Genomic DNA, 13,494 nt, shown 5'->3' on the forward strand with positions numbered 1-13,494 from the left:
GGCTCTGCAGGCCACATGGTCTCTGTAATAAACACTCAGCACTACCACTGAAGCAAGAAAGCAGTCACACAAAATAGGTAAACAGGGGCGCCTGGGTGGTTCAGTCATTAAGCATCTGCCTTCGGCTCAGGTCATGATCCCAGGGTCCTAGGATCGAGCCCCGCATCAGGCTCCCTGCTCAGTGGGAACCCTGCTTCTCCTTCTCCCACTCCCCCTTGCTTGTATTCCCTCTCTCGCTATGTCTCTATCAAATAAATAAATAAAAATCTTTTTAAAAAAAGAAAAAGAGTAAACAAGTGGGCACAGTTGTGTTCCAGTAAAACTTTATTCACAAAAACAGGTGCCTGAGGGCTTTAGTTTGACAACCGGTGCTCCAGGAAATCCACTTTGTAATTAAACCAATACAAACATGATCCAGGGCATAAGAAACATTTCACGTGGTGCTTGAGTAGAGAGAACATGACCACAAGGCCCTCTTCCTCAATATTCCTCTGATACTCAACATACTAATTTCCTACGGGAACAAAATCATTCTGCAGACTTAAATACAAATGCGCAGGTGGACGACTAAGCCACCTTTCTCCATGCTAACGTGAGGATGACTGTTGGAACCTAAGGACAAGACTGTACATTTACCATTATAACATTTCATCTTACAAGATTCAACTCATTTTTCTATCCCCTCCAGAGCTCTTCAGATTCACTCACTTACGCAAGGTAAGAGCTACGCCTCTTCAAAATCTCCGCATGTAAATCGGTCATGCTGATAATAATGCCTTCACCTAAGTCTCTGTAAAAATGCTGATTGAGACAGAACTTCTAAACACTTCCCTCAAGTACATTTAATAATTTTTAATTGGGTATAGAATTCTATCCTGCCATCTGTGACAATTAGTCTATTTTTCCCACAAGAGAAAATTTTCATAAAATCTTAGTAAGATCAGAATTATTTTAGATAACATTTTGCCAAAAATTAAGAAGTTTCAGAACTCTTTTTTTTTTTTTTACTTCAGTACAAGTTAGAAAATAAAGCAGATTTCATTCTTCATTCATTCATTCATTCAGTAAGCCAACAGGTATTTATGATTGAGCACCTACAACTGTGCCAGGCAAATTTTTACTAGGCCCAGTGAAGACAACGATGAACAAGAGCAGAATGTTCCCTATGTTAACCAAGTCCATAGCCCATTGTGAGATAGGAAGCACGAAAACAAGGATTAATCACAAGTTGTGTTAAATACCGTGAAAGAAATAAGCAGGGTATTTTGCAAAAGGACTCAGGGCAGAGAGTGTACATAGTGTCAGAGTGTTCAGAGAAAGCTTCTCTAAGGAGGGGATACTCAGCTGAGTCCAAGATGAGAAGACAGATAAGGAACGCAAGACACACTATAATGAGTCAAAGAAGAGAGACCCTAAAGAGAACATGCTGTTGTAGATTCCATTTGTATCAAGTTCAAAAACAAATTAATTTATGACATAAGAAGTAATAATAGTAATTTGATGAGAGAGACTGAAGGGGGCCTTCTGAAGTGCCAGAAATAATTCTGTACCTTGATGTGGGTGGTGGTTATTTGGGTATGTACATATGTAAAAATTCATTAGACACTTAAGATCTGTGAATTTATATGTAAAATACCTAAAAAGAAATAGAAAATAAAGAATATACATGTGGCAGTGTGCATTTGTGTGTGTGTGGAGGGGGGGTACACAGGTATTGCAGGGAAGGGAGTACATGCCAAGATACCTTCAAGCAAAGAGAACAAAAATGTGCTAAGACCAGAAAGCTAGAAATACTTGAAATATTGGAGGAAAGCTAATGCAGCTATAGCTTAGTGAGCAGGAAGAATGACAGGAAATGAGACTGGAGACGTGGGCCTACACCACCTAGCAAGACCACAGTGAGCTAGATTTTATTCTAAACCAATGCACATCCTGATTTACATTTTTAAAGGATCGTACTGATTACAGTGTAAAAAGAACTGGACAGGGACCAAAGTGCAAATAGAGGCCAGTTACAAGACTTAAAGCACATCAGGTGGAAGGATTATGGGTTAGACTAAGGGTTAGGGTTAGCAGTACAGTGACTTCTAAATTACTTCCAAATGTGCTGCGAAGTATACGTTTTTGAGAAGTGACATTAAAAATGTGAGACTCCCCTTAATTTAAGAAGGAAACTGGCTCCAATGAAAGGAAAACTATGAAACCACCTCTTTGGACATAGATGTGTTCCCTTTAAAAAGGTACTATATTTCAAATCCCTTCTCTGTACGGATAAGAAAACTGACACACCCTTGGATTAAGTACAGACCTTTGGACAAATTATTAATTAGACCAGGGCCACTGTCCCAAGTAATGCTCTACTACTATACTGAGCTGCAGATTTCCCCTACTTTGTTTGTCTTCTAAACAATATAAGGAAAATAGGACTCTCACTGTCAAATGATTTTAATATAAGGTCTGTCTTTACCCATCTGAAATATAAGCTTTATATATTTTTTTTTTTTTTTTTTTTTTTTTTTTTTTTTTTTTTTTTTTTTTAAGATTTTATTTATTTATTTGACAGAGAGAAATCACAAGTAGATGGAGAGGCAGGCAGAGAGAGAGAGAGGGAAGCAGGCTCCCTGCTGAGCAGAGAGCCCGATGCGGGACTCGATCCCAGGACCCCGAGATCATGACCTGAGCCGAAGGCAGCGGCTCAACCCACTGAGCCACCCAGGCGTCCCAAGCTTTATATATTTTTTAAAAGATTTATGAGAGAGGAAGGGAAAAAAAAAAAACACATGTGGGAGGAGATGCAGAGGGAGAGGGAGAGAAAATCCTCAAGCAGACTTCCCACTGAGCAAGGAGCCTGACGTGGGGCCTGATCCTACAATCTACAACAACTGATGTTGTTTCAAGAGTCAGCTGCTTGGGCGCCTGGGTGGCTCAGTGGGTTAAGCCCCTGCCTTCGGCTCAGGTCATGATATCAGGGTCCTGGGATCGAGTCCCGCATCGGGCTCTCTGCTCAGCAGGGAGCCTGCTTCCCTCTATCTCTCTCTCTCTCTCTACCTGCCTCTCCGTCTACTTGTGATCTCTCTCTGTCAAATAAATAAATAAAATCTTAAAAAAAAAAAAAAAGTCAGCTGCTCAACCAAGGGAGCCACCCAGTGCCCTGAAGCCTTATAGTTATAAAACACACTTCATTAACTACAGTAATCCGTAAAGTGTGGCTTGCTACACACTGTTACAGTTCATACACCACACTTACTATTAATCACTTCAGATGCAACCCAACTCAAAATGATACTTCGAATTTCTTTTAATTAGTCCCAAAATTTTTGAGTTCAAAATTATCCAAGTTTTTAAGAGTAAAAAGGAAGATGTCCATAAAAAGCCAATTTTAGTTCACAACTGGGTTATATGAAATTATATTTGTTGCTCAAACCAACTTTTCAGACATCTCTAAAATGCAACACACACATTAACAACCTTTCTTAAAACAGGGACAGAAAGTGTCAACTCCCTCTTCTCTCCCCCTGCACAATGAAGCTCAGTGTCTGGTATAGCACAGGGGTATGATACTGACGTCAGAACCTCGCTGACAGGACTCATGGCTCAATTATGTTTAGGTGTCTTAAGTCTTTACAGGAGCAGAATCCACTGTGGCCAACATGTATCCCACCAGCCACTCCTGGAGCAGAGTTCTTTAGCAATGGCATTCCAATCCTCCAGGTGAGGCACTTTAAGCAAGAAACATAAAACGAGGGATCTCAATTATTTAAAAAATCGTTATTCACTCAACAAATACCAAGGCAATCAAAAGAGCAGCCTTTCACATAAAATTGCAGGACTCGCTGAGCACTGGGATATAAAGAAACTTACAATTAAGAGAATGGAGAAAACTTCACAACTTAATCTTTTCTGCTTCTGGCACACAGTAGCCTGAGCTCAATAAACATATTTGAATGTTTATACATATGAATGCATAAATGCATGAACTACTTTGCATGTTTATTTAAGTAGCAGTATAGAGTTAAGGTATCAATGATGAGAAGAAATGTTATTCCCTTCACCAAATCTGCTTTCCCCTAGGGACTAGTCCACAGCAACTTTTAACTTCACGAGGGGATATTCTTACTCTTCCCCATTTAATAATATTGTGCCTATAGGGCGCCTGGGTGGCTCAGTGGGTTAAGCCACTGCCTTCGGCTCAGGTCATGATCTCAGGGTCCTGGGATCGAGTCCCGCATCGGGCTCTCTGCTCAGCAGGGAGCCTGCTTCTCTCTCTCTCTCTGCCTGCCTCTCCATCTACTTGTGATTTCTCTCTGTCAAATAAATAAATAAAATCTTTAAAAAATAATAATAATAATAATAATATTGTGCCTATATTTGTATGTTTTACAGTTTCCACAGACAATTACAGCTGTTCTCTTATTTGATATTGTAAGATAGATTATTCCTACTTATATTACACATGAAGAGACTATAAAATTCAAGGATTACAACGGCTAATAAGCAGATCTAAACTGTAAGTCCTTTCTGATTCATCCTGGAACATGTCTATGAAATTGATCACTTTGTCTGAAACCAGACTATCCTTTCTTGGCTTAAATACAATTATGAGGGGCGCCTGGGTGGCTCAGTGGGTTAAGCCACTGCCTTCAGCTCAGGTCATGATCTCAGGGTCCTGGGATCGAGCCCCGCATCAGACTCTCTGCTCAGCAGGGAGCCTGCTTCCTCCTCTCTCGCTGCCTGCCTCTCTGCCTGCTTGTGATCTCTCTCTATCAAATTAATAAATAAAATCTTAAAAAAAAAAAAATACAATTATGATCTACCTGGACCCAATTTACTGAAATCATTATTCTCATAATAGCCTCTAAAATTTGTCTTCCAGTTTATGGCAGACACATCCTAAAGTAATCCCCAGTGAGTCAAGCCCCTCTATAAGCAGTCACCTCCCTTTGAAGGTTCATTCCACTCCCTTGAGGGCAGACCTGGTAACTAGTTTCTAACCAACAGAATATAGCAAAGGTGACAGATGTCACTGCCTTGATTAGGATACGTTCCATGACAAACGTGATAAGATATCATTTCCATGAATAGAAGTCTTCATCTTAGCAACGTGGAGGAGTCTCCTGCTGACCTTTAAGAAGCAAGCAGCAATGACGTGAACTGCGTATGGTGAGGGCCATGTGGCAGGGAAAAGTGGGAGAGCCCTGGGAGCTAAAGGCCTCAGCGACTGGGAAGAACTGCACGCTGCCAACACCACACAAGCCTGGATGAGGACCCCACGCTGCAGATGAGAACACAGCCCAGCTGACACCCTAACTGCAGCCTGGTGAGACCCTGAACAGAGAGAGGAGCCGGCTAACTGCTGCCAACTCCTAACTCACAAGCAACTGTGAGATAATGTGTGTTGTTTTATGCCACCAGGTCTGTGATAATTTGTAACCCAGCAATAAGAAACCAGTGCACAATTCTGAAAGCGCTACATCCTCTTTTCTGCTCAGAGATATCTTAAGGCTCCACAAAATCAAGACTACCTGATGCTTGAGAGCTAACTCATTACGGTAATAGTTTCTTACTCCTTTATATCCACCTCTGGGTTTTATTAACTCCTCTTCAGATTGCAATATAATTGAATATTTCTTCGATGGGGTGGTTCGCAAACTGTAGTCACCAAACTGAACCCACATTTGGGGACCCTGCCCCAGACATACAGACTCAGACACTCTAGGAGTGCAGCTCAGCAATCTCTTTTAACAGACCCTCCTGGGGAAGTGGTGATGCAACATGGAGGCTTAAATGGGTAGAAGAATAAATGAAACAAGATGGGATTGGGAGGGAGACAAACCATAAGTGACTCTTAATCTCACAAAACAAACTGAGGGTTGCCGGGGGGAGGGGGTTGGGTCGAAGGGGGTGGGATTATGGACATTGGGGAGGGTATGTGATTTGGTGAGTGCTGTGAAGTGTGTAAACCTGGTGATTCACAGACCTGGGGATAAAAATATATGTTTATAAAAAATATATGTTTATAAAAAATAAAAAATTAAAAAAAAAAAAAAAAAAAAAAAAAAAACAGACCCTCCTGGTAATTCTGCAGCACACTCAGGTTTGAGGACCACTGCTCTGGTGAAGGCAAAGATTGATGGCACTCCCACAACTCCTCGGCTGAAGGAGAAACCACACCATTAGTTTAGTGGCCAACACCTATCCCTCCCTATGGTAACTTCAAATACTGCACTGCAAGCAAGAGAAAAGGTATTATAAAATCCAGCAAGTACTCACTAAATTTACTACATGCAAGACAGAAACATTCACCAAACCTAAACTTAAAGTCCAAAAAGGTGGGGGAGGATTTCAAATAATCCTGGGACAAAAATTTTAAATTTCTTAAAATACTTTTTATCAATACAAGACTTTAGGAACTACAGTCACAGAAAAGATGACTCTGTAGACAATGAGATATCATTTCAGTCAATATTATCACTTACATCTACTAACAAGTTGGAAGACAGTGACAGATGATTGGAGAAGCTGGAGCAGTAAAAAACAAGCGAGTCATGATGACAAACAGGTTTGCTTGCTAAACTTAAGTAATCTACAATAAATTCTAACAAGAGATGACAGGACGAAAGGAGGGATCATTTAATGAAGAAACCTGAAATCCCTGCAGAGAAATCTGGATACCAAACACATGATAAATATATGGAGGAGACTGCAGATCCTTAATTAGGAGAGCAATATTTGAGAAAGTTTACTGACTCTGCATGTTGTACTATTATATATGATTAAAGAGAAGAAGAAATCTGAAGTCAACGTTTCTCTCTGTGACTCTTCCTATCTCTCCATTAAGTTGTCACCCTTAACTTGCTTTCCTAAAATATACTTCCTCTTGGTAGAACTTCCTGGGATATGGGTACACATGTGTATGCTGTATGTTAACCAGTGTCCACAAACAGAGAAGCACAAATGTCAAGTTTTATTCTTACTTAATATTAATAAAGCACTATGTGCCAGGCATTTTACAAATATTGACTCATTCAGTTTTGATTAACGATCCTATGAGGCAGATACTCCTTCATTTCACAGATGCAGAAATCTGGTTAGAGATGACTTTAAGTCAAAACACTAGCACGTGGTTTCTTTCTAACTTAATATTAATCCCAAACCTAATTATTTAATCAAAAGACTTTTATCTCAATTAAAGCTACTAGTATATGACATGTTCTTAATACTCAGCAAAATGTTAAGACTAGAAAATATGGTCATCCACCTGCCCCCACTAATAATTTTTAAATGGGGGAAAAGAAAACAAAAATAGTTCTTTCTTCTTCACTGTACATTTTCCCCACCTGCACACATTAGACACAAACCCAATTAAGCATGTCACTGAAGGTCTTTACGTTAATGTTTCGATATCTGGTACAAATATCCAACAACTACAAGGCAAAACTTATCTTTAATTCTTAGATTTGAGAGGAAGCACAGCATGAAGAAAATGGGCTCCTAATTCAGAATACCTGGGTTCAAATCTCAGCTCTGGGACCATTAGCAAGTTAAATTTTCTGTGCCTCAGTAAAATAACAGTAGCTCTACTTTCTAAGGCACCTGTGAATATTAAATGAGATAATATATGTAAAAACACTTAAAGCAATGCCTATATAAACATTTGCTATCATTATTATTATTATTACTCAGTATTTAAAATATTTCTCTTGCCATTTCAACTTTCCTTCACTGAGCTCACTAGGCTCAGCCACTTCCTTATGTCTAATTTACCATGGTCTTCCTGGTCTCTGGGCCTTGGTTCCCCCCTTCAGTCTCTCTGGTACATCTGCTCCAACTTTCCTTTACACACTGGGCAAATTTAAGCATTACAGGTGTTAGAAAAACAAGCCATCCTCAGTGAACTGATGTTTCAGAAAGCAGTAAAAGAACCAAGTCAAGATGTTTCTTCCAAACAGCACCTAAAAATGTGGTGACCTTCTACCGACCACTTAATCTCTCTCCCTCTCATTCTACAGAAGTTCCCCATCCATCCTTGTTTCACTCCTTCTGAAAGACTCCTCTGCCTCTGTCAACTGCATTAAATAATTCTTTCCATGAGGCATTTATAATTCTATATCTATGGCCACTAAAGAGATTACTTAAAAATAAAAATCTTTTAAAAAGGGCCCCTGGGTGGCTCAGTTGGTTAAGCGTTTGCCTTTGGCTCAGGTCCTGATCCCAGAGTCCTGGGATTGAGTCCCTAACTGGGCTCCCAGAGCAGGGAGCCTGCTTCTCCCTTTCCCACTCCCCCCTTATTTATGTCCCCTTTCTCACTGTGTCTCTCTGTCAAATAACTAAATAAAATCTTTTTTTTTTAAATGGGGTCACTAATGGATGTATCCATTACATCCATTATGAATGTATCTACAGGTGGGAAAGGACAGCTCCCTCAATCTACTCAAGGAGACCAAGCACAACTAAAGATAAGTTATGTCTGAATTAAATGTAACATATTTAGGTACTGCCATAATTAACGTGGTATACTGTAGCTGGCCTGCAATCATAAGTGCAAATCAAAAGATCAAGAATTTCTCATGTGTCTACTCTGCCTCAGAAGACAAGTGTTCTATTCTCTGAAATCATTACAGAAATATTCCTCTAGTGGAGGATAATTCTTCCACAAACGATACTTCTTTGCAGCATGAAGTTTCTTTGTTTTGATTCCTAGTCCACAAACCAGACCATTTGGTCCCGTCCAAGAGAAGTCCCTTGCACAAAAGATTACTATTATCTTTCTATTTACCCATTGTTCTACAAGCTGCCAGGGTAAGCTTCCTAAAATTAAAATCTGATCCTGTTTAAAATCAAGCAGTTCCCCCAAACCTATAGCATTATGACATGCCTAAAAATCACCTGAGATATTTAACATGCAGATAATACTAATCTACCCAGAATCTCCCAAAGTGAGGCTAGGAATCTGCTATTTAAACACTTCCCCAAGTGATTCTGATGCTGATAGTCCTTGGGCCACAGAAACACTGATCTACAGGGTAAAATCTAGAAGTCCTTTCCATCAAAGCATCCCCTCTTGACAGGACCCCATCTCTCTCTTCAGCCTCATCTCCTGCCTCTCCACCATCATGCCTAAATATCTACGTTCTTATGGTTCCTAGAAAATACTCTCAGGCCTCCACTCCTTTTGCATTCCACTGCTCTCCTGCACACAGTCTCTCTTTACAACCTGTTAACTGTTATACTAATAAATTTACAATTATTACAGCTCCTATAATCTGGTTGTTGTTGACATGCAACAACAAAATAACTGAAACCAATTCATCCTAAAATTATATTCTTGAAACCAAGCAAGACATTTGAAGAGCACTTACCTCCTCTCTGAAGCAAAATGATACAATTTGGATCTAGCCATTACACTAGCAATTAAATAATGCCTCCCCTAGGTCAGATTAAGTAAACCATAATAGAAGTTTCACCCTTAGATAATCGAGAAAATCCTTCAACTGTAAAGACTTGTCCAAAGAATGGACAGGTAGAAAGGAGGAATGATAAGCCTCTCAAGAAGCAACATGAGAGAATGGCAGTTAAACCCCTGACATCTTCACATTCAAAATACAGAAGTATTCTTCGGATATCCAGGAGATGCACAGCTCCCTTTTACCATACTTCCAAAATGGTATATATTCTTTTGCACTTTCATTTCTTCAATAAATCTCTGTTGAGCACCTATTTTCTTCATGTGCTATACCCTGGTCATGTTGAATAAGATACCTATAGGCCCTATCCTCTCAGAGCTCATATCCTAACAGAGAAGGCAGACTCTCAACTAATTATTCATTTGTTTAATAAAATTGTGGTAACAAATGGAGAACACAACACATAACAGACAACATGTAACATACAATCCATCCCATGCTCTCTTCTGCACCGAGAAGCAATCATCTTAGTTTCTTACTACAGAAATCTAATTACCACCCACATATGCACCCCTCTCGGTGGTTATTCTGAATAACTGCCAGGTTTCCAACTGTAGCTCTCAGAGGTACCTCTAGGGAGACAAAGAAATTAAACTAATTCAAAAGTAATTTTTATACCAGCAGCTTTTACAGTATCAAATTTTCTCACATCTCTTTGCTGTAATATACAGGAAATAAAGATCAGGGAATAAAGATCTCTTGACTATTTTGAGTCTTTACCCATTTATGAGATGATCTGCTTCGAAAGCTGTTTTAATTCAATAAGCACTCATAAAGCACTTCCTGTTGAAGACCACACAAGAGGTATGTGTGTTCTTTAGAAAGTACCTCTAGGTACAATTCACATTCCAGTAAAACCGACCACACAGATTTTTTCCTTTGGACACCTTTGGATTCATAATTTTAATATGAACACAATACCAAGTACCCTCTACTAGAAGTAGTTTCGGTTATAATTTGTGGCCCTCCTTTTTTAGAATAAAATCAACAAACTACATTTTAGTGAACACTGGACACTTGCTAAACTGACCTTTGTTTTCCAGGATGATAGGAAATATGCTGTCAGACACAGGAAGTGAGTCAGATAACGGAAAAAGGGAAAAGATAGGAATAAAAAAGGACACTCAAATTTCCTGTAAATTAGAACACCTATCTAGTTGGAAATATAAACTTAGGGAACACTGCTTATAAGAAAAAGTGGATTCCATAATACAGACACTGCTGCAACTGAAAACAGCTATTCTATTGGCACGTAAACCCAGAAAGCCAGATCCTAGTAAGGAAAAACTTTTATATGTCAATATTTACAGCGCAAAAGAGATAACAGGAAGCAGTAGAGCTGAAGGCAAAACAGGAGGTGTCTGGGTTAATAACCTTCTTTAATGAAGTTACAAAGTCCTGGCCAAGGTTACAAGAAGGCTCTGAAACTTCTTTTCACTTAAATTTTAATACATCTCAGCACCTCAGGTCAAAATTGTATGACACCATGTTTCTTAAAAGCAGAGGCATGCCCCATATGACTTGCTAAGGTCCTTCACAGTTTTTCCGATTCCAGTTAGGGAAAATCCATTATGATTTTTTTCAGCTATTCATTCATTCCACACATCTACCGGGTTCCTAGTATGCGTAGTAGTATTGTGATCAGGCCATGGTGATCCATAAACCAAGTCTAACCACTTGAGTATTACATTCTAATAGGGAGACACACCAACAAATTCCATAAAGGAGCAGAGGGTACTCTGAGAGCATGCTTAAGGGGAGAGGAGAGCTTGGGGGATGTTTCTCTGAGGAAATAACATTTAAGTGAAGACATAAAGATGAATATAAACGGGAAAGGAAGCAACATTCCTGGCAGCTGGAACAACATTACTTAAAGATCTGAAAAAGAAAAGGGGAGAAGGGGAGGAGATGGCTACTAATGCCAGCAGCAGCAGAAAGTGAGGAGCATGTGAAGCTGAAGACAGACATATGATTCAGAGACGTGTAGATCATGTTATCAATTTTGGGGACTTGATTCCAAGAGCAATGGGAAGACATGGTGGGTTTTAAGCAAAAAAGTAATATGACCAGAAGCACATTTTTTTTTTTTTTTAAAGATCACTACCATAAAGAAAAAACTGTAAGGGCAAAAGCAAATGCGAGCAACAAAATAAAGTTCTACTTAATCATAACCCAAAGTATAAAATAAACATTCATGCATCCATGCTGATATAAATAAATGATTGGACAAATACACAATGGGAAGACAAGACAGATCTCCCATACATAATTCCAAACAAATTATACCAATACTCTGCCCTCACAGAGGTGGGACATAACTCTCCACTGCCAAGGGAGGGTTCATAGTGACTTCCTTCCAAAGAGAGTAACTTTACAGAGAGAAACCTAACAAACAGTACTTTAGCCGGGTGATCAAAGTCAGTATCAACAGTGACAAGTCATATGGACAGCATGTACTCTAATGAGAATGCCATTTCATCTCTGTGCTTGTCCTCCCAAAAACCCATAACCCTTGCCTCACCATGAGAAAATTTGCATTCTACAAAACACATAACCAGAACTCCTCAAAACTACTAGGGCTATCAAAAAGAAGGAAAGTCTGATAAATGGTCCCAGCCAAGAGAAGCCTAAGGAGACAGGACAACTAAATGAAATGTCGTATTGCAGATGAAATCCCAGGAAAGAAGGACATTAGGTGAAAACTTGGGAAATCTGGGTCAAGTATGGACCTCAGTTATTAATGTGTAAATATTGATTCATTAACCATAACAAATGTATCATACTAACGTACGATGTTAGTAACAGGAAAAACTGGGTCTGAGACATAAGGGAATTCCATTTTCATGATTTTTCCTGCACATCTATTCTAAAAATATTCTAAAATAAAAAGGCTACTTACACTGCATGTGGGATGAGTGGTAATGGAACCACTCTTCTAGCTTGGGCTAAAAATGACAGAAGGTACTGAACCTGATGATTCACTGGCTGGTGGGTGAGGTAGAGGAATCGAGAGCGAAACTGACACCGATAGCAAGGATGAAAGGTTACAGCCCAGATCTCGGGCTCTGAAAACTGGATGGACAGTGGAGTCATTCATTGATAAGAGAGCAGTGGAGGAAAACCAGAGTTGGAGGAAAGTGAACAACCAGCATTTACTGGAGGCCCATTATGTGTCAGTCCCTTGGCAAATTCCTATAATCACTCTGCACCATAGGGACTATTACCTGGCCCAAGGCCACGTAAAGAAGTTAGAGTTTGGTATCAGATTTCTACGGACTCCAAAGCCCGCGCTCTTTCTACTACACAGTTCCTTCTGTGCACCTTTACTTCATCGGGCAGCCCAAGCGCCACAAGCTACGGCTGAGGAAGCCTCCTCATTGGGCGTAGAAGTGGAGTGCATCAGCAGCACGGCCTCAGTAGTTACTCCCCCTCCCCGGGCCTCTCTGCCACAAGCCATCTCCATCTGAGTTGTATGAAAGAGACGGGTGGAAACTTCATTAAAATGAAGACAATTAAGACACCACGTAGGTAACCGCATCCGCTAAAAATAATCATGATGAAGTAAAGCAGCGCAAGGAATTCCCTGGTTCCACTCTCGTCCAGCGGTCTCCTAAGGAAAAGGCAATCCTCCGGGAAGGTACGGAGTCAAGGCGGCGGGCCTAGGACGCTCCCACGCACCCTGACCCCAAAGCTCCAGGTCTCGACAGGACCCCCCCCTCCCCAGAGAAACGCCCGCCAGTCCGCTCGGAGCCACGCGGCACAAGGTGACACGGACCGCGCCTGCCCCTCGGCCGCCTAGGAGAGGCCGGGAAGAGGGGGGGAGAGGGGCGTCCGCGGGGCCCCGCGCTACCTTGTACTTATCAAAGCCAGCCAGCTGCTCCGGGCTCACGTATTCGTAACCAGCCATGACGACCCGAACACCGAGCGCCCACTCGGCAGCGACTCTACGCGACGAGGTGCGGAAACACCAGCACCACACCAGCTGGGCAAGGATGGGAAGACTTAGCAGGCTAAAGAGGTGGAGCCGCGC

General features: G+C 40.7%; 1 protein-coding gene across 3 annotated transcripts in view; it reads right to left on the minus strand.

Moving 5' to 3' along the window:
- The window catches only part of SELENOI (selenoprotein I), a 41,667-nt gene extending 28,174 nt beyond the window's left edge, over window positions 1-13,493 (minus strand). For all 3 annotated transcript variants that reach the window (XR_009344373.1, XM_059132438.1, XM_059132439.1), the window contains exon 1: window positions 13,315-13,493. Coding sequence is in view for 2 of the 3 variants with exons in the window: in XM_059132438.1 (XP_058988421.1) it covers window positions 13,315-13,371 (57 nt within the window). In the remaining variant the exon portion in view is untranslated. The remainder of the gene's footprint in view (window positions 1-13,314) is intronic.
- Between the last annotated feature and the right edge of the window lies 1 nt (window position 13,494).

The sequence above is a fragment of the Mustela lutreola genome, chromosome 9 (assembly GCF_030435805.1).
Source record: "Mustela lutreola isolate mMusLut2 chromosome 9, mMusLut2.pri, whole genome shotgun sequence".
Lineage (NCBI taxonomy): Eukaryota > Metazoa > Chordata > Mammalia > Carnivora > Mustelidae > Mustela > Mustela lutreola.